This window comes from Pipistrellus kuhlii, unplaced genomic scaffold (genome assembly GCF_014108245.1).
Source record: "Pipistrellus kuhlii isolate mPipKuh1 unplaced genomic scaffold, mPipKuh1.p scaffold_m20_p_15, whole genome shotgun sequence".
Classification (NCBI taxonomy): Eukaryota; Metazoa; Chordata; class Mammalia; order Chiroptera; family Vespertilionidae; genus Pipistrellus; species Pipistrellus kuhlii.
In genome coordinates, this window is record NW_023425460.1 from 43,330,127 (window position 1) to 43,348,695 (window position 18,569).

An 18,569-nucleotide genomic window follows, 5' to 3' on the forward strand; every position below is an offset into this window, starting at 1 on the left:
TCAGGGGTCATATACTCTCTGGTTGTCCTTCCTGACGCTGCAGCAGCCGTGAGAACACCCAGCCCTGGCCGGTTTGGCTCAGTGGATAGAGCGTCGTCGGCCTGTGGACCAGAGGATCCCAGGTTCGATCCCAGTCAAGGGCACCTATCTTGGTTGCAGACTCCATCCCTGACCCTGATCAGGGCACGTGCATCCATGTGTCTGTCTCACATCAATGTTTCTTTCTCTCTGTCTTTCCCGCTCTCTTCCACTCTCTCTAAAAATCAATGGAAAATACCCTCCGGTGAGGACTGACAACAGAAAAATGAAGTGCTGATATTCAGTACCCAAATCTGTTGATGAATGAGGGGTGACACCATGGCGACATCCTGAGTCTGTCGTCCCTTCATTTGCTAACTGGGAAACACGTTCGATGACTACCTGGTCACCCAGTGGTCAAGTTCATACAGGAAGTGCTTTATTCCTTTCCTGGTTTCGTGTTTTCAAGTACCCACCGGCTCCCTGGCAGTGACGGGCTCACGGGGTGCGTTCTGGTGCACAGCGGGCACTGGTGTGGATGGTCTCCTCGTTGGCCAGTGGGAGCCCTTCGGGTTGGCTGCTGGGCCCTTGGAGGACACGGTGATCGCGGCGGCCCCCTGGCCATCTGCTGCCGTGTGGTGGCAGCTCAGCCGGTGCTTCCTGTCCCACGCCTGGAGCTCCTGGTGTCTCCAAGGAGCCCTGGCTCCGCTGTCTGGGGAATGGACTGGAGACCGCGTGGCATTTGTAACATTTCCCGACTGCACCGCGCGTCCAGGCGTGGGAAGCATTGCATCCAGGACACCGTCTGAGTTCTGACCCTGATGTACCAGACCTCCTACCAACAGGCCCTGCCCGCCCTCTCGTCCTCCACCTCCCGGGTCTTGCCGGGCCCTGAATTCTGGCCCTGCCCCTGTTGGCCGGGGCTCCTTCTTGCCAGGATGGTCAAGTCTCTCAGTCCCAGCAGGAGTGGAGGGAGCAGGGAGAGGTGTCAGTCATGCCAGACCTGTGCCGCTAAAGAACTTGTAGTGACATGGGGCACTGGAGGGCTCTGAGCAGAGCAGGGGCGTGGTCTGAGGTCGGTTTTTAAAGGATTCTCTGACTCTGTGATGGGAACAGGCCATGAGGGGCCGGGGCGGGAGCTGGGAGCTCTGGTTAGGGGCGGCTGCCGTCCAGGTGAGAGCTGATGGCGGCCCAGCCACGTGGCAGCATCTGGCAGTGGTGAGCGTGGTTGGATTTGGGGCATGTTTTGAAAGCAGAGTTAACAGTGTTTCTTTTTTTTTTTAATTCTTACCCGAAGATATGTTTTGCTGATTTTTAGAGCGAGACGAAAGGAGAGAGAGAGAGAGAGAGAGAGACATCAATGTGAGAGAAGCATCTATCATCTGCCTCCTGTATGCACCCTGACCAGGGACGGAACCGTAACCTTTGGGTGTACAAGATGACGCTCCTACCAACGGAGCTGGTAGGAAGGGACCTCCCTCGTATGTGCCCTTTGATCAGAATCAAACCCGGGTCCCTTTGGTCCACAGGCTGATGCTCTATCCACCGAGCCAGGGCAAGTATGTCCATATTTCCAAGTATGTCTGGCCCGGGCAAGAGTTCACAGTGTTTCTGATGTATTGGTGGGTGAGAGAGAAAATGTACAGATGACTTAAAAGTGTTGACCAGAGCCACCGGAAGGATGGGGTCAGAGGGTGGCTGAGGGCGGCTCGTTGGGTACACTGAGCTAGAGACGCCCATCAGACATCCAAGTGCGAGGGAGGTATGTGTTCGAGCCTGAACGGGGGAGTTGTCCCCGCACAGCGAGTGCTCAGAGCCGTGGGCGGGGTGGGCTCACCACGGAGACGCATGTGGATGGAGAGGGCACGGACCCCGAGGGCGAGCCCGGGACCCGGGCGCCCCCTTGGGGAAGACGCCTTTGCGTCCGCAGCCGTGGGACCAGTCTGGAGTTGATGAGGCGGAGCCGGCGAGGCTAACCCAGGAGCCAGTGGAATTTTCCAGCCACGGGTCTCGTCAGATGCTCAGTTTGAGGAGAAGAAAACAGCCCACGGATGCCCAGGCCCCTTCTCATCCTGCAGACGCCCCTGCGGCCGGGCCGGCTCCGGGGTTTTCAGTTGGAAGGGAGACGTGAGCGTGGCTCCCGGTGTCGACATGACAGATGCTCTTTACGCACGCCCTGACCGAGCTGCCACCCAGGGAGGCCGCCCGGCTCCCCGGTCCTGTCCGCCTCTCCCGGAGCCGGCGGGGCCTTTCCATCGCCCATCGTGACGTCAAGCGGCCGCCTCTGGGAACACCTTTGACGCATGAAGCCGTTGTTGAGTTTTCCAGGGCTGGCGTGATGCTCGTCTGGAATACGTGGGGGTTTTTTATTTTCCTTCCTTCCATCCGGACGGGAACTCCGAGGAGGGAGAGGGTGGCATTGCCCTGCGCGTCGCATGCCGCCCAGTGCCAGTGCCCCCTGGCTCAGCCGGCGCTGTCCTCACCGTGCCCACCTCTCGCCCGAATTTCTGCCAAGTGCAGTTTATTAAAAATAACCCGTCCTGTCGGGCTCTGACCTCGCCCTCGGGAAAGGCTGGTCCTCGTCTCGAATCCGCAGGAGACGGGCGGCTTCAGAGCGGGGCCCCGGGGCTGGGGGCAGCAGAACTGTCTGTGCACCTGCTCAGACCGCAGGGTGACTCAGCCTTCACCGTGCTTGTCCAGGGGCTCCCAGGACCCTGAGAAGGACGACCCCCTCCCCTTCCCACCAAGAAATAGAGTCAGTGGCCTAAATGAGGGCTATGGCTAGATTTGGCTCCTGGAGGGCAAAGAGGATCAGAAAGAGTTCCAGTTGCCATGGACTTCTTAAAAATGGACATACTTGCCCTGGCTCGGTGGATGGAGTCAGCCGTGGTCCCGGGTTTGATTCTGGTCAAGGGCACATGCCTTGGTTGCAGGCTCCTCCCCAGCCCGGGCCCCGGTCAGGGCATGTGAGGGAGGCAACCAATTGATGTGTTTCTCTCACATAGATGTTTGTCTCTTGGCCTTTCCCTCTCTCTTCCACCCTTCTTAAAAAGATCAATAGAAAAATATCCCCCCGGGAGGATTAACAACAACAACAACAACAAAACGGATGACCTTGCCCTGGTTGGCGTGGCTCTGTCGGGCATTGTCCCATGCACCAAGAAGTTGCCGGTTCAATTCCCAGTCAGGGCACAGGCCCGGGTTGCCGGCTCGATTCCCAGTGGGGGGCCTGCAGGAGGCAGTCGATCAGTGTTCTACTCTCACATTGATGTTTCTCGCTCCCTCTTCCTCTGTCTCTAAAGATCAATAGAAATGTTTTTTTTAAATGGACATGCTTCTTCTCTAACCTATTTTCTGGGAGTCTCATGGCCTCTGAGCTCTGTTGGCATCCTGCCATGCCCACACTCAGGGCCCTACTCAGGTGTGTCTTAGTGATCGAGCTTCGCCCTATGAAACAGGGGGTCATGGTTGATTCCTGATCAGTGGGGGCCTACAGGAGGCAGCCAATCCATGGTTCTCTCTCATCATTGATGCTTCTATCTCTCTCTCCCTCTCCCTTCCTCCCTGAAATCAATAAAAAACGTATTTATTTAAAAGAGGGGGGAGGTGCAGGAACCATGGTGTCCAGGCCGGGGAGCCAGCAGCAAGGTGGGGAGTGGCTCTGGAGGGGCAACTAGAGAGTCCCCTCCCCCAGCCACATGGTCAGCACAGGCAGGACACCAAGGCCAACAGGGCAGAGCGGGTATTTCTCCAGAAAGGGCCATGGCGAGCACCGCTGCCAACCAGCACGTCACTGGTCCCTGCTGTGAGGACTGGAAAAGCTGACCACATCGGTGATTACAGAGCCGGAGGGGCCAGACCTCATAGCATCTCTGACTTCACCTTCCTGTCAGGGCACCAGAAGGTCTCCCGGGAGAAGGAGGTGAAGCTGAAGCTAGAGGCTAAGAGAGTTCCATCCAGCTTGCGAGCGCGCGCACGCGCACGCTCTCTCTCTGTCTCTCTCTGTCTCTCTCTCTTTCTTATATATATATTTATGGGGGGTTGGGGGAGAGAGAGAGAGAGAGAGAGAGGGAAATATCAATGATCAATTGGCTGCCTCCTGCACACCCCGCACTGCAGATCGAGCCAGCAACTCCAGGCATGTGCCCCGGCCAGGAATCAAACTCTGACCTCCCAGTTCACAGGTCAATTCACAACCACTGAGCCATGCCAGCCGGCCTGACACTCCGCTCTTTAAACCAGTTTAATTGAAAACATGGAGGTCCCTTCCTACCAGCTCTCAAACACCCTCTGAGGAAGCGTGTCTTACGAGAAAGGACCTATTTCACCGCGTCCTCTGAGGTCGGTGGTTCAGTAGGAACAGGCCGGGAGAGGGATGCGTTAGCTTATAACCGAGGACGCACACAGGTCCTGTTCTCTCTCCAGCCGCAGGTACATACACAGCCCCTTTTGCCTTCAGCGCAGGGTAGCGTTTCGCTCTCTGTGTTGGAGCAGCATCTTCTTCCCACAGGGCACTCGCTTGTGGCATAAACCCCAGTGCCAAGAGCGGGTGCCTCCGTCAGCGGGCACCTCGATGTATCTGGGGAAGAGAAATGCTCTCCGAGTGGACGGGCCTGGGTGCCCTTTGGGGCCCTGGCTGTTAGAGCTGAGCTGTGGGCAGCAGCTGGTTTCCTGTGGGAATTCCTGCAGAGAGAACGGTGTGTGTCCCCTCAGTGGGGGTGGGGACAGGTCCCAGCACCCTCTCTGGCAGGAGGGAGTTCCGCCGTTTCCCTGCCAGCTCTCATGGTGATGGCCTAGGCTGGCGGCCCCACCTCTCCTCTGCTGCTTATGGCTTCCGGTGGAGGGTGATTTCTGCAGCTTTCGCCCACTACCCGGGCACATGTGTGCCCACGGCAGCGGGTTTCCGGGGGGGAGGGGGGCACCCCCTGCCTCAGGTGGTGGGAGCTGCCTGGGCTCTGCCCACAGTGGAGCAGCCAGGGGCCTCCTCTCTGCAGGTGGCCTCTTAGGACATGGCTCCCATGAGCCCCTCCTGGTGTGTGTGTGTTGGGGGGGGTGGTGTCACTGAGGAGACAAGGCTGTCACTCCAGGAGACCTAATCAGCGTGGAAAGCCCACCGGGAGCCGCCGCTGGTTTGCTGCCTCCCGACACAAATCTCTGCAGGCGGCGGTGACCTGACGTGGACTCCGGGAGAAAGGCCTTTTGATCCCGGCCGGGATGCTGTCCCCGCGTGCTCCCGGCTGCCTCCCTGTGGAACGGCGGCGCCCGCCGCCCGCCAGGCCCTGCTGGGAGGCAGCTGACCTGACAGCGATGTTATTTTGTTTTCACGTGGGTTTGGATACACACCGAGAGCAGGGATATGCTCAGCCGGCTATTGAGGCTGATTAGTGAGTCTCAGGTCTCCGAGAGGTTAAATAGAGCCGTCTTCACCGATGTATTTTGGGACGGTGCAAATCCAGGGTTTTGCATGGGATTGAGTTACCCCAAAAGGTGGTCTGGGCCTTGCAAAGCAGTCTGGGTAAATTCCCCATGGTGCCAGACCACCAGGCGGGGCGTCCAGAGCAGCAGACACGGGGTGCTTCTCTCCTCACCCTGGAAAAGCGGGGTCCGTTGTACTCCAGACTCAGCTCCGAGCCCTGTTGCTTGCCGGCTTCATTGCATTTGAACTAGTTGTGTTTGGCCTCAGTTTCTTCATCTGTAAATTGGGAATAATAATACCCACCTCTCAGGGTGAGTCTAATATACTCCATACTGTGTGGAGGTGTGTGCTCACATGAGTATCAGTTTGGGGGATTGTTGGGGAGCATAGAGTGAGAAGGAAACAGGAAAAACTCAAGAATAAAGAGCTACCTTCTCTCCTTAAGTGGTCTCAGGACATCATGAATCAAATCATTAAGAAATGACCAGGCTCATCCTAATGGTGAGGGCCATTGGCCTTCGAAGAGGAGAGGGGCAGAGGCCAGGGCCCCCCAGAGGTCAGGAGGACGGTGCTCTGTGCTGGCTGCGCTGCGTCCAGCTGTGTGACCTCAGGCCAGGCCTTGACCTCTCTGAGCCTCGTGTCCAGCCTGCAGAGCAAGTGGCTCGGATTCCTCCAGACCCACCATCCCATCGTCCTGTGTCTCCAAGGACTGTTGTGTCCATGTTTCTTCCTCGGAGAAAGCCATTGCATCTTGGCCCTCCGTTAGAAGAGGCACAGTCATGCGCGGACACTCACTCACTCCGGATGGAAACGTGCCTGGCCGCCGCTGTGGGCGTCCCCAAGGCTGTCTGCACCTCCCTTTTCCTGGGAGGGTCTCTGGGGGGCCTGGGAGACACTGGCCTAGCCACGGGGTCCAGAGGTCGCCTTGAACCAGGGCAGGAAGGCCTGGGGCATCTAACTCTGCAGAGGGGCAGCCAAAGTGGGGAGGCGTTCTGTCGTCTGTGCTGACGTCCTTGTCTCTGCCTCCTCTGGAATAGCTGTGCTTTGGGGCCGAGATTGACAAATCCTCGAGCGGGAGGTGGTGTTGACATGGCTGTAAACAACGTGGTCAGCTCCCCCGTCCACACGGGAAAGGCGGCTCCCGCGGGCTTCTGGTCAGCTCCAGGCTCTCAGGCGCTTGGCAAGGGCGCCAGGGCGGTGACGGAGCCCCTGGGGGTCCAGGGGAATGAAAAGGCTCCCCTTTCTGAGGCCTCGCTCCCTCAGGGCCGGGGCCCACTGGCTGGGTCTGCTGCCTCGGGTTCTAAATTCCCGGGTGGTGTTGACAAAGTGCTCTGGGCTGGGAGGGCCACGTCCCGGCCCTGCCACCTCCCCTGGGCAACCCCATGGAACCCCCCTCCACCACCCCTGCTCTTCACAGGCAGAGGAAGGGGGTAGGGGAGCCCCGCCCTCCCCCTCGTTTCCTGGGCTCTTTGGAGGTTCCGATAGGAGCATCTGAAAAACTGTGTCCTCTGGCGAAGTGTGGTCCTAACAACAGCCACCCTGATGGCAGCTGTTAACTGAGTGTTTACTACCCTGTTTCCCCGAAAATAAGACAGTGTCTCATATTAATTTTTTCTCCCAAAGTTGCGCTTGGTCTTATTTTCAGGGGATGTCTTATTTTCGGGGAAAACGCGGGTATGTGCCCCGCTCTGGGCTAAGAGCTTTCTCCCGTTCTCGCCGCACAGAGTCCCTGTGAGTCCGTGCTTTTTCCGTGTGCATCTCGCAGAGGTCAAGGACGCTGTCTCAGGTCACCCAGCCTGGAAGGTCCGAGTGGCCAGAGGCGGCCGCTCGGGGGTGGGCCTCCCGCTTCGGTGGCTTGTTATTTTCCAGTGACTTCCTTTGATTTGTCTGCGCCCGCCCATGATTCTCAGCCCTGCTTCCTGGCATCTCAGCCTCGGCCGCCTGGATGCCTGGCCCTTGTCGCCAGAAGGTCTGACCGGGGTGGGGCGGGTGAGGCCCGGGCACAGCGCTGGCTCCCCAGGGGTTCTGACGTGCAGCCCGGAGGAGAGCCGCTGCCCCGGGCACGTGTCCACGCTGGTGCGGAGCAGGCTGGATGGGGTGGCGGGCCCCCTGCCTCCCAGGGCCTCGGCTCCCTGCCCTGTAGAAGGGGACGGGCTGCTCCAGGGAGTCTCCTTCTGGGGCCCCAGAGGTTCTGTGACTCCAAGAGGCTCGTGAGCAAATCTCTCACTGTTCTTTTTCCTCCTTCCGTTTCAGGCAGAATATGAAGTTACTCCAGATGAAAAGCTGGGCGAAAAAGGGAAGGAAATTCTGACCAAGTACCTCACCCCTAAGGTAAGAGGCTGCCCACACCCACGGCCGGAGGCCTGGGGGCCTGGCCCAGGAGCATGGGCCCCAGGTCTGTGCTGGGCCGTGGCCGCCATGGGTCTCCAGAGACCCAGGATCTTCATCCTTCCCCAGAGAGTGCCCATGCCTGGCAGGACCAACACGGGTGCCCAGGCCAGCAGGGGGTTGTGAGGGTTCGTGTGGCAGGGAAGGGTTTGGGGGAGATGGGAGGGGAAGTGGCCGAGGCTGTGTTGGCAAAGGCGATGCTAGTGGAGCACATAACAGACTGCAGAGTGTTCTGAAGCAGGTTCTGGAGCACACTGAGCGTGCGGGGCCGCCCTGACCCCACCTCAGGAGCACCCCGTGGTGGCTGAAGGGAGAGAGGCAGTGCCAGCCCCTTCCATTCCTCCCCCCAGGGCCCTGGCCGCCTTGGTCTTTGGAACTTGTGTCTTCTTTCCCCCACTTGACAGATCAATGTGCCCACGTCAGAGGAGCTGGCCTGGGCGGGGGCTGGGTTTCCATCCCAGCTCTGCCAGCCACGCCGTCCTGTTTCCTCTGGGCCTCCGATTCCCTTACTTAGACGTGGCCGTTCCCCCAGACCCGCCTCCCGGAGGCACTGAGCGCCTGCCATGGGACCAGCACGCGGACAGCTTTGTGTGCGTCCTGCATCCTGTGGGCAGCGGGGCCTCATCCTCCCCCGGGACCCGGACTCTGTGGGCGCCAGCCCCCCGGGAAGCTCGCTCCTCACGCCCAGGCCGCTGGCGGAGTAAGGGCACCGTGGCCTGTGGGATGGGGTCCTGGCTGCCCACCCACCACACCATGTGGCCGGGGCGGCCACACACAGGCACGGAGGCCGGGAAACCGCCCCCTCCTGACGCCCACGAGACCTTGGCTGCCCTCTGCCCCGGCCTCGGTGTTCTCTGCTGTGAAACGGGTGAGGCTTGGGCCGTACATGGCAGAGGGTCCCTGCACACTGGACAGCCACAGACTCTGCCGCCTCCCAGCCCACACCGAGGGAAGGACGGGCTGTTCACAAGGCGGGAACCAGGCGAGAAAGCAGAGGAGACGCTTCCAGGCAGGGAGAGGCGTGTGTTGCGGGTGGGACACGGAGACTCCCAGGGTGTGACCTTTGCCCCCTGACCCACCTCAGAGTATTAATCAGTTGACCCTTAATTAGCTTGACTCCGAAGGCCCTCCCTGCCCACCACCTGGGGTGCTAACCCCGGGGCCCGTGTCCGTGGGCGACAGCACTGAGGCCGGGGCAGCCTGGTCCCCGGGCGGAAGCCACTGGGGAGACGGGGAGTGGGGGGGGGAGGTGGACAGGATCCAGGCCACGTGCAGCAGCGCCCCCAGCAGCAGCTGGGCTGCTGACAGCCTGCAGCCCCTGGTGAAGGCGTCTGTGGGACTCCAGGGGGTTAACCCACAGCAGCCCCTTCACCCCGGGGCTTTGAGGAGGACAGCTCACCGGCTGGGCGCCTACGGGAGCCAGACGCCACCCCGACGTTCTCTGTGATGGAGTGCGGCCCCCGGAGAGAGACGAGGGACAGACGGCCGGCGCACAGGCTGAGCGGCCGGGAGCAGGGAGCCTGCCGCAGGTGCAGCCGATGGGACAGAGCAGGCCGCTTCCGCGGCGGCTCAGCTCTGCCCACCTGCCTGAGCTCCCTGCAGGCAGTGCCGCCATGCTGTCCTGAGGACCCACTGTGTGCCGGCGCCATCCCTTAGTCTTTGCGGTCACGTGTGAGGTGCTGCTGTTGGCTCCGCCTTAGGAGGAGGGCGGGAGGCTCCTGACCGGCTGTCCCTGTCCGGGGTCACTCAGCCGGGATTGAGCCCGGCTTGGGTGACCCAGGAGCCCGGGTCCCCTGTGGTGCACTGTTTTCCACGCCTGCAGCCTGGCTGAGCTCAGCGATGATAAAGAAGGGGCTCTTTGCCTGGCCTCGCCGACTCCCTCTGCCTCTCTGAGGGCTGCCGTGGGCTACCTCTCTCTCCACCTGGCCAGCCTCATCCCCAGCCTCTGCCAGGGGACCCCCAGGCGGGGCCCTCCAGGCCGCCTCCCGCTCCGGGCAGGCAGCCCAGCCCCCCGCAGCTCAGACAGCTCTGCACAGGCCTGAGCCGCCAAGCAGGTCCCTCTCACGTGCGCCTCGGTTTCTAACGTTTAAACTGCACACATGTTATGGCCCGGGGCTGGGGCCGACTATTTTCCGACAATAAATTCTGCGCCGCTTTCCCGGCCTTCCTGTGGCTGCTCTCCCGGGAGCCGGCTTCCCTCTCGGCCCCTCAGACGCCCCGGGTGCTGGGGAGCGAGGGGCGGCCAGTGGCTGAGGCTGTGGTCCCCAAGCCCAGGTGGTCCGTGCCTCGGGTTTCTCAAGATGCAGCTCAGGTGCCTCGGCTCCAGGGGCCATTTTCCAAGGCGGGGGTGGCGGGAGGAGACTGACCCAGGAAACACCTCTGTGACCCAGCTCTGTGGTCAGCAAAGCGCGGCTCTTGAGCCACATGTGGCTCTTCGGCCCCTTGAGTGTGGCTCTTCCACAAAATACCACGGCCTGGGCGGGTCTATGTTGAAGACGTGGCGTGAGAAGTTTACGTTTAAAAAACGTGGCTCTCAAAAAGAATTTCAATCATTGTGCTGTTGTTAGTTGGCTCTGTTGACTAACGAGTTTGCCGATCCCTGCCCTAGGCCACCTGTCAGCAGGGCCGAGGCTAAGAATCCGGGTGTAGAGGTGAGGCAGGTGTGGGAGTCAGTGTTGCAGGGTGGGAGGTAGAGGGGCCGCGCTCTGTGACCTAGCCCCGTGTCCTCACCCCCTAGCCCCGCAGCTGAAAGCATTGTCTGTGTGGCAGGCCGGTCTCTGAGCTGCTGAGACGGCCAGGAGCATGGCACTTCTTTTTTTTTTTTTTTTTTTTTTAATATTTTTATTGATTTCAGAGAGGAAGGGAGAGGGGGAGAGAGAAACATCAGTGATGAGAGAGAATCATTGATGGGCTGCCTCCTACACACCCCCTACTGGGGATCAAGCCTGCAGCCCAGGCATGTACCCTGATCAGGAATCGAACCGTGACCTCCTGGTTCATAGGTCGACGCTCAACCACTGAGCCAGGCCTGCGGGGCAGCAGGCCATGTCTCACAGCTATTCTCCGGTGTGTCAGCTCAGAGGAGCTGCCCAGGGGCCCCCGGATGGAATCAGACACGTGTGCTGGGCTCTGTAGGGATCTAGGCACCTCACCCACAAGGTGCCTGCAGATTGGAGCGATACGGGTGACAGGTGTTCAGCGGCAGGGCTGCTCTGGGCTGGGAAACATGGATAACAATAATAAATGACCCTGAAAGCAGTATTCTATGCTGTGATCATTCATCACTACAGACTTCACTTTGAAGTACTGGCTGTAGGGAGGTATCATGCACATACCGTAAAATACACCCTCTCAAAGAGTACAGTTCACTGGTTTTTAAAATGTCCGGAGTTGTACAGCGTGCACCATTATCTGATTCCAGGACATCTTATCAGCCCCGATAGAAGCTCTGCTCCTATTAGCAGCCTCTCTCTTTCCCTTTTCCTCCCAGCCTCTGGCAACCACTCCTCTGTATTCTGTTTCTATGGATTTGCCTCTGATGGACATTTCACACAGATAGAATCAGACAATGTATGGACTTTTGTGACTGACTTCTTTCCCTTAGCGTGTCTTCACGGTGCATCCATGCTGTGGAGCGTGTCAGTACCTCCTTCCTTTACGTGGCTGAATAGTGTTCCATTGTGTGGGTAACACATTTTATTTATCTTCCCATCAATCGACGGGTAGATTGAGTTGTTTCTGCTTTTTAGCTATTATGAATAATGCGGCTAGGAGCATTCATGCACAAGTTTTTGCATGGACCTATGTCTTCATTTCTTTGGGGATACACCTAGGAGTGAAATTGAGGGTTACATGGTAACTTGATGTTTAATCACTTGGGTACCTGATTAAAAAGTTTTCAAAGTGGCTGCACAGTTGGCATTCCCACCGGCAGTGTATGAAAGGTCCTCTTTCTCTGCATCCTCCTCCACACTTGACATTTCTGTCTTTTTCATTCTATGCATCCTAAAAGGTGCAAAGTGGTACCTCACTGTGGTTTGATTTGCATATCCCTAAGGACTAATGATGTGGAACGCCTTTTCATGTGCTTAGCGGCCATTTCTCTGTCTTCTGTGGGGAAATGTCTACGCAAATCCTTGGTCCCGGTTTAAGATGGGATTGCTCATCTTCCTCGTGTTGAATTTTAAGAGTTCTTTGTATGTTCTAGATACAACTTCCTTATCAGATCAGTGACTTGCAGACATTTTCTCCCATTCTGTGGGTTGTCTTTTTACTTTCTTGGCAGTATCGTTGGAAGGATAAAGATTTTAGATTTTTATGAAATTTGGATTGTTTTTTTTTACTTGTTTTTACTTTGTCTTACCTGTCCTTGTAAGAAGGCCTTGCTTTGGGAGGGAGCAGGGTGTGTATGGGGACAAAGTAAACAAATGGTAGTGCACGTAGGACAAGCCCAGGAATCTGTCTTTCTTTCTTTTTTTCTTTTTTAAATATATTTTGCTGATTTTTTACAGAGAGGAAGGAAGAGAGATAGAGAGTTAGAAACATCAATGAGAGAAAGTCATCGATCAGCTGCCTCTTCCACACCCCCTACTGGGGATGTGCCCGCAACCAACGTACATGCCCTTGACTGGAATCGAACCCAGGACCCTTCAGTCTGCAGACTGACGCTCTATCCACTGAGCCAAACCGGTTTCAGCAGGAATCTGTCTTTCTGTGGAGAACCAAAGCCCAATGGCCTGCTGGGAATACTTGGGCCAGACCTGCTCCTTCAGCAATATTCCCGCCCTTCTCCTAGTTGACATGACAGTCTTCTTTAGGCCGTCTGTGTCCAGCACTGCCATGCCATCTTACACGCCTGTTCCTGGATCTCCCTAAAATGGGTATGAGTGTGCCCATTTTTACACATCAGGCAACCGAGGTTGGGGAAGGCAAGAGGCTGATTTAGAACAGCGGAGGCAGGCCTACGTGGAGCCGCTGGGCATCCTGCTCTGGCAGCAGTGTCCGCAGGACACCCTGCCGTGGTTCATTTTAATGGGGGCCCAGGAGCACCCGTGCCTGGTCTCCAGCTTTGAGCTGCTCCGCCCCAACCGCTGTGCCTGGCAGGCGGTACAGCGGAGTCCGAGGGAGCTCAGACCTGGGCAGGGACGGCTGACAGGCCCGTGTGGGTTTCTCCTGACAGCGAGGCGGACAGGTGTGTGGGAGCAGCCCGGTTGTGTGGGGGATGCTGGGAGGCCCCGCCCTGGTGGCAGCCCTCGGAGACCATTTCTCGCAGGAGGTCCGCTGGCGGCGTATTGTTCTCTGGGCCTCCCCAGCCACAGCCTCTTTGTTTCCGGAACAATGCCAGGGCAGGCAGGGAAGTTCGTTCTTGTTAAGGGGGTGTGTGTGGGGGGGGCTCCCCATCAGCCCAAGCTCCCGCACAAACCAAAACCTATTCCTGGTGCTTGTTTGGCCTGCCGAGTTTTACAGAGTAAAGAGTTTGAACGAAAGGAAACAATAATCACTCCCCTTCCTCACCCAGGCGGCAGCACAGGCGTCTGAGCTAGCCCGAGCCGGCCGGCTGCCTCTCAGAGGGGACAGTTCCCCGGCCACGGGGGCAGTTAGCAGCTTCCGTCCCTGTCCTGTTTCACGTGGAACCCGGTCCTGCCCGTTTCCTGCTGAGCCTCCTTGGAGCCTCAGTTTGCCCATCTGAGTAAGGGGCTGATAACGATGTCCCCAGGGGCTCACGTCCATCGGTCATTCTCAAAGCACCGTCACCGCTTTGGCCATAATTGCACACCACCCTTACAATTACTTTACATACGTTTTCCTTTCGATCAAGCCGCCTTTTCGCAGAACAGGAAAGGAGTGTGAAAAGGAATCTTTGTATCAGGAACACATCTGGAAAAAAAAAATGACTGGAAACGTGGATAGTGAATTCTCGCTGGATCCTCTTGTCTGCCTGAGGCGCTGAGCCTGAGGCCTCTTTTCTCTGTTTGAAGGCGGTTGGTAAGGATTGGAGATGCGTTAGCAAGATGGCAGCCCCACACTGAGACTTCCTCCTTCAGGCTGGGAGGCTTGAGAATGTAAAAGGGACGGCCGTTTCCCGGAGGGATTCAGCATGACTCGCCTCCAGAGACCACCTCGGCATCTTTGGGAGATGCTGGGATAACCACCTCCCAGCCACGATGCATTTCAGAAATGGCGGCTTGTGACCTAGAGCCGAGAGCAGGAGTCAGGCTTGTCCTCTGACCCTCCTTCCTGGGGTCGCTGGCCTTGGGGGAGCCAACGTAGAGTCCGACCGCCCATCGGACCACGCCTTGGTTTCCAGGGCAACCCAGGGCCCAGAACATGGGTGGCTTAGGCACATCCCTCTGTTCCAAGGGCCTGCCCCGTCTCTGTGGGGTTTGGGGTCCCAGCCCCTGGCCTTGGACCCCCTTTTCATCTCTGCTAACATGGCTCGGCCCTCGTCTGTCTCCCAGCTCCCGGGACAGCCTCTGTCCTCGGGGAGCCTGGGGAGCTCGCACTCCCCCCGGCTTGAGCCCCCCCTGAGCCGGACTGGAAGGGCAGCTGGGCCGGCTCTTCCCACTTCCTGCCATGGAGTTTTCTCAAGCCACACGGAGGGGGCGGGAGGAGGGAGCAGGGAGAGGGGACAACAAAAACAAAAACAAAGCCACAGTTGGGCCACTAGCTCTCCTGGGGCGAGACAGATGAGCGCTGGCTTCTGTTGGGCAACTGCCCTGTGCCCGGAACTCCATGTTTCCCCGGCTCCCAGAGCCGCCCGCTGGAATGGTGAGGAACTGGGGCTCAGAGGGGGGAGCCGAACCCCGGTCTGTCCTCTTCCCACTCCCCTCCCAGCCACAGGCTCCTGTCCCTGGGCCTCCCTCCCCTGCTGGTGGGGGAGGCAGGCTGGCCAGGTGCTGTCTGACGGCGCCTCCCACTCTGGCCACCGACAGTAGTAAGACCTGCAGGGAGGAGCAGCTCTTACTGAGCGCCAAACACGGCATTGCTTCTTCAAAAGCTAATCAAAGACAAAATCCCCCCCAAACCGGCCTCCCCGGTGCCTCAGGGATGAGTAGATTATCCGGGAGGGCAGGCGGGGTGAACGGAGGACGTCCCACCCGGCCCGTCTCTCCTGGCCCCTCTCCGGCGATCGGCCCCGGGCCCGGGCACCGACCGGCACTTTGCATGGTGTCCTTAGCATTTCCTCATGTCACCATCTCCCCACACAACATTGAAAGTGACTGTGTGCTTGTCCTTCAAATAGACAGGCCTTCTTCTCTCCCCCCCATCACTCCCACCCTCAGCCTCCTGGAAAACCAGTTCTCTTTGCCCAAAGCCTGGTTTTCTCGTTTCCGGCTCCTCCCGGTGTCCTGGAGTCGGCGTGCCAGCTGGGGCTCCTCACAGCAGGCCCAGCAGGCCCGTCTGGTCCCTCTTCCTTTCTCGTGACCTTCCAGGTCAGGGAGTTGGATGTTCCTTTGATGCTGGTGGAGCCAGCTCTGGCTCTGACCCCGTTCCCATGTGTGTGGAGTATTTCCTGCCCGGCGTTCCTCTCCTCAGAGTGGCTGGAGCCAGAGGAGTCAGCCACGGGCTTCCTGCCCCCACCCCCGCCCTCGGGGGGCAGTGACAGGGTCCCCGGTGCCTGTGTGTGGCCCGACAGGTGGGCCCCGGCAGAGAAATGACGTTACAGGGAGGGGGTCGTTACGGGGAGGGGGTTGGTTCTGTCCCCTGGGTCTTCCTGCCCCTCCTGCCCCTCCCCAGCCCCACGGAATGAAATCCTCACGGGGGGGAGGGAGATTGGGGGGAAGACCTTCCAAGATATTTCCAACACAGTTGCAGAGCAGGGCCGGTCTGGAAGCCGGGGGATGGGAGGATGTTCTGGAAGATGGAAAGTTGGCTCGCCACACTCTGGCCTCTCACGCACCAGGAATGAGGGAGCCTCCCCAGGGGAGCACCCTGCACCCAGCCCTGCAGACCAAGCTCCCCCGTCTCCCTGGACGAGGCCGCTCTGACCCACAGCAGAGCTGGCTGGGTCCAAGCCGCTCACCAGAAAAAACCCCACTCGCTCCTCCCACTCCCGAGCCCGCTCTCGGCCGTGCAAACAGCCGTCATCCCCCCTCGCACACCGTGTGGGGTCGTGACCGGGATTATCGCATTGGCAGAGCCGGGCCGGCCCCCTCCACATCTGCAGGCACATTTCATTTCGCTAATTAGCCTTCTTCGCTCTTGACGCAAAGAGTCAAGGTCTGGGTCAGGGTTGCTTGTGTGTTTTCCCTTCTTCCTCATTAAAGCTGCCCAGCCCTCCAGGCCCCCCAGAGGAGCCCTGCCAGCTTGGAAAACATCCTCCCCCGTCCTGCCTCTCAGTCCTTCAGCCTCGTTTCTGCGGAGCCGCTTGAGCAGCAAAGGAAACGGGGGTCGGGATCCTCTACGCCCCAAACTGCGGTGCCCTTCGCGAAGGGCCGTGGGGTTTCTCAGGGGCTGTTTCTGCACGTCACTCACCCGGGGAAGTGACACCCGGGACGGAGGGCGGCCAGGCAGCAGGGCATCGTGGGAAAAGGCTGGAGCCCCTCCCTCGGCACTTCCTGGCCTTATGCCCCCCCCCCCCCCCCCCCCCCGCTCCCTGACCTCTGGAAGCCTGCTGTGTGTGCGGGGTCCTCAGGGCCATCCTCCATGTGTCCAGAGAAGCGTCCATTGGCCACAGGCCTCCTCAGAATATCTCCCAGGGGGCAAGAGCCAGAGGCCGAACGAAGGAAGGTCTTCCTATGGCCCAGTCAGAGCCCTGCAACCCCCAGACTCCGTCAGACCTCACCTCGGCCACGAATCCGCAGCGTCCCACGTGGCCGCCCCTCTGAGCCCTCCCTCCTGGAGGCCACACTCAGCTGCCCTCCGCTGGCCGAGTGGACAGCTGGTCGGTAAGTCCTGGGAGGGGACCGTGCACTGAGCACAGCCTGGGCACCGGGGACCCTGTGTGGCTGGCCGTGCGGTCCACCCACCAGGCTGACCATGCAGACCTCCGGGAGGAGCCGGGGGTGTTCTGGCCCAGAGCCGCGGGGCACAGACATCAGGCCCGCGCGGCAGGGGCGGTGGCCTCATGGCATGTCACTCGTGAGCATGGGGCCGGGCTGATTTATTTCCCCCGGTGACCGAGGAGACAACACCCCGCCTTTTCCCTTTGGTCCTGCTCTTGTTCGCGGCTCGGGTCTGCTGCCCGGCCGTGGACAGACAGAGGAACAGCCCCAGACGGACGTGGTGACGGTGGCGGCGGTTTCTCCGCATGGCACCGAGGGTTTGGATGAACGAGGTGGAAGGACGGCGCTTTCTCTTGAGTCAGCCCTCCAGTGAGGAAACGCCACCAAGGCTGCGTGCAGGCCGCTCGCCTCTGTCTCTGGTTGTGATTGGACACACAGGTTTCATTTCTGGCCAGGAGTGAGGGTTGGAACGCCCCCCCCCCCCCCCGCCTTTTCCTCTTGCCTGCCCGGCCCTGCTTTCCTCACCCTTCCCGTCCCTGGAGCCAGGGAGCTGGGCTGAGGGAGTGTGTGGACCTTGGAAGCAGCCCACTGGAGGACGGGAGAGAAAATCAGGAGAGAGAAGCCCCTGGTGGCTTGGGTAGCGTTTGGAGGGTCCTCCTCGTCACCTGGCCCACCTCCTGGTCTTACAGATGGTGAGTTAGTCTGGATTCTTGGCACCAAGGGGCAGACACTGAGTCCAGTTGCTCAAACAAAGGAGGAATGTATTGGCAGGTGAGGGACAATTGAATGAACTTGAGAGAGACATGGCTGAGGAACCCCTGGGCTGAGGGGCTGAGGAACCGGGATGCCTCGGCCCCTGCTGGCCACCCCCACGCCTCCAGCCCACCATTTTGGCCTGAGACAGGCACTCCAGCCAGTTGTGACTAAGACAATCCCAAAGGACTCTCACTGACCCCATTGTCATGAAGGCTGGGGGTCGACCAGATGGCCTGTTGAAAGTGCTTCTGATGGCCAGACCCTGTGCTCCCTGCTGCCTCTCTCCTGTGGGCACACACATTTCTTCCCCACGTGGACGGGTCTCCCGTGTGCCAGGAGCATCACCATTCACCCCAGCAGAGCGAGTGGGGCGAGAGCGGGACTGGGAGGCAGGCCGGCCTGGGTTGGAGTCTCAGGTCCACTGCTGACCGTCAGTCTGTGAGCGGGTAAGGGGAGCACCCAGCGCGGTGTGGACCCTGATGGGACAGGAATGAGCAGGAGCGTTGCTGAGGCCTAGTCTCTGCTGGTGACCAGGAACAGCCTCCTCCCCACTGCCCCCCACTTACAGTTGTTCTGGGGAGCAACAGAAGTAGAACGTTGTGGGGAAACTCACGTCGAGGCATCGTGACCGTCAGGCGGCCCCCGTCCCAGGCGCTCACAGTGGAGCCCGGGTCCCACCCGCCCTCGCCCACGGCCGGGCCCCGGCAGCTGTGCGCAGAGCTTTGGGCCGCTGACGCAGAACCCCCTCGTGACCGGTCTGTGGGCGGCAGGGTGTGTGGTGAAAGCACGCCTCCCCTGCTCCTGTGCTGGAGGGGAATGGTGGTCCCCCCCCAAAAAAAAAACCACACACAAAAACAGCTGCCCCCACCCGGTCTGGCAGGATGGAAGGACCCCAGGCAGCCCCTCGTGTGGGAGGACGGGGACCCTGGACCCTCTTTCTCCCAGAGTGCCTTGCCTCTCGGCCGCCCCACTTCTCCTGAAGGCCGCGCCCGTCCACATTGGGAAACGGCACACAGTTTACATGGGAAATGTCAGCTGCCCACATA

At 59.4% G+C, this 18,569-nt stretch overlaps 1 protein-coding gene across 4 annotated transcripts in view; it reads left to right on the forward strand.

Moving 5' to 3' along the window:
* Positions 1–18,569, forward strand: part of GRK5 (G protein-coupled receptor kinase 5) — a 157,050-nt gene that overhangs the window by 115,403 nt on the left and 23,078 nt on the right. For all 4 annotated transcript variants that reach the window (XM_045582147.1, XM_036439213.2, XM_036439215.2 and 1 more), the window contains one exon: positions 7,688–7,765. In XM_045582147.1, coding sequence (XP_045438103.1) covers positions 7,688–7,765 — 78 coding nt within the window. The remainder of the gene's footprint in view (positions 1–7,687; positions 7,766–18,569) is intronic.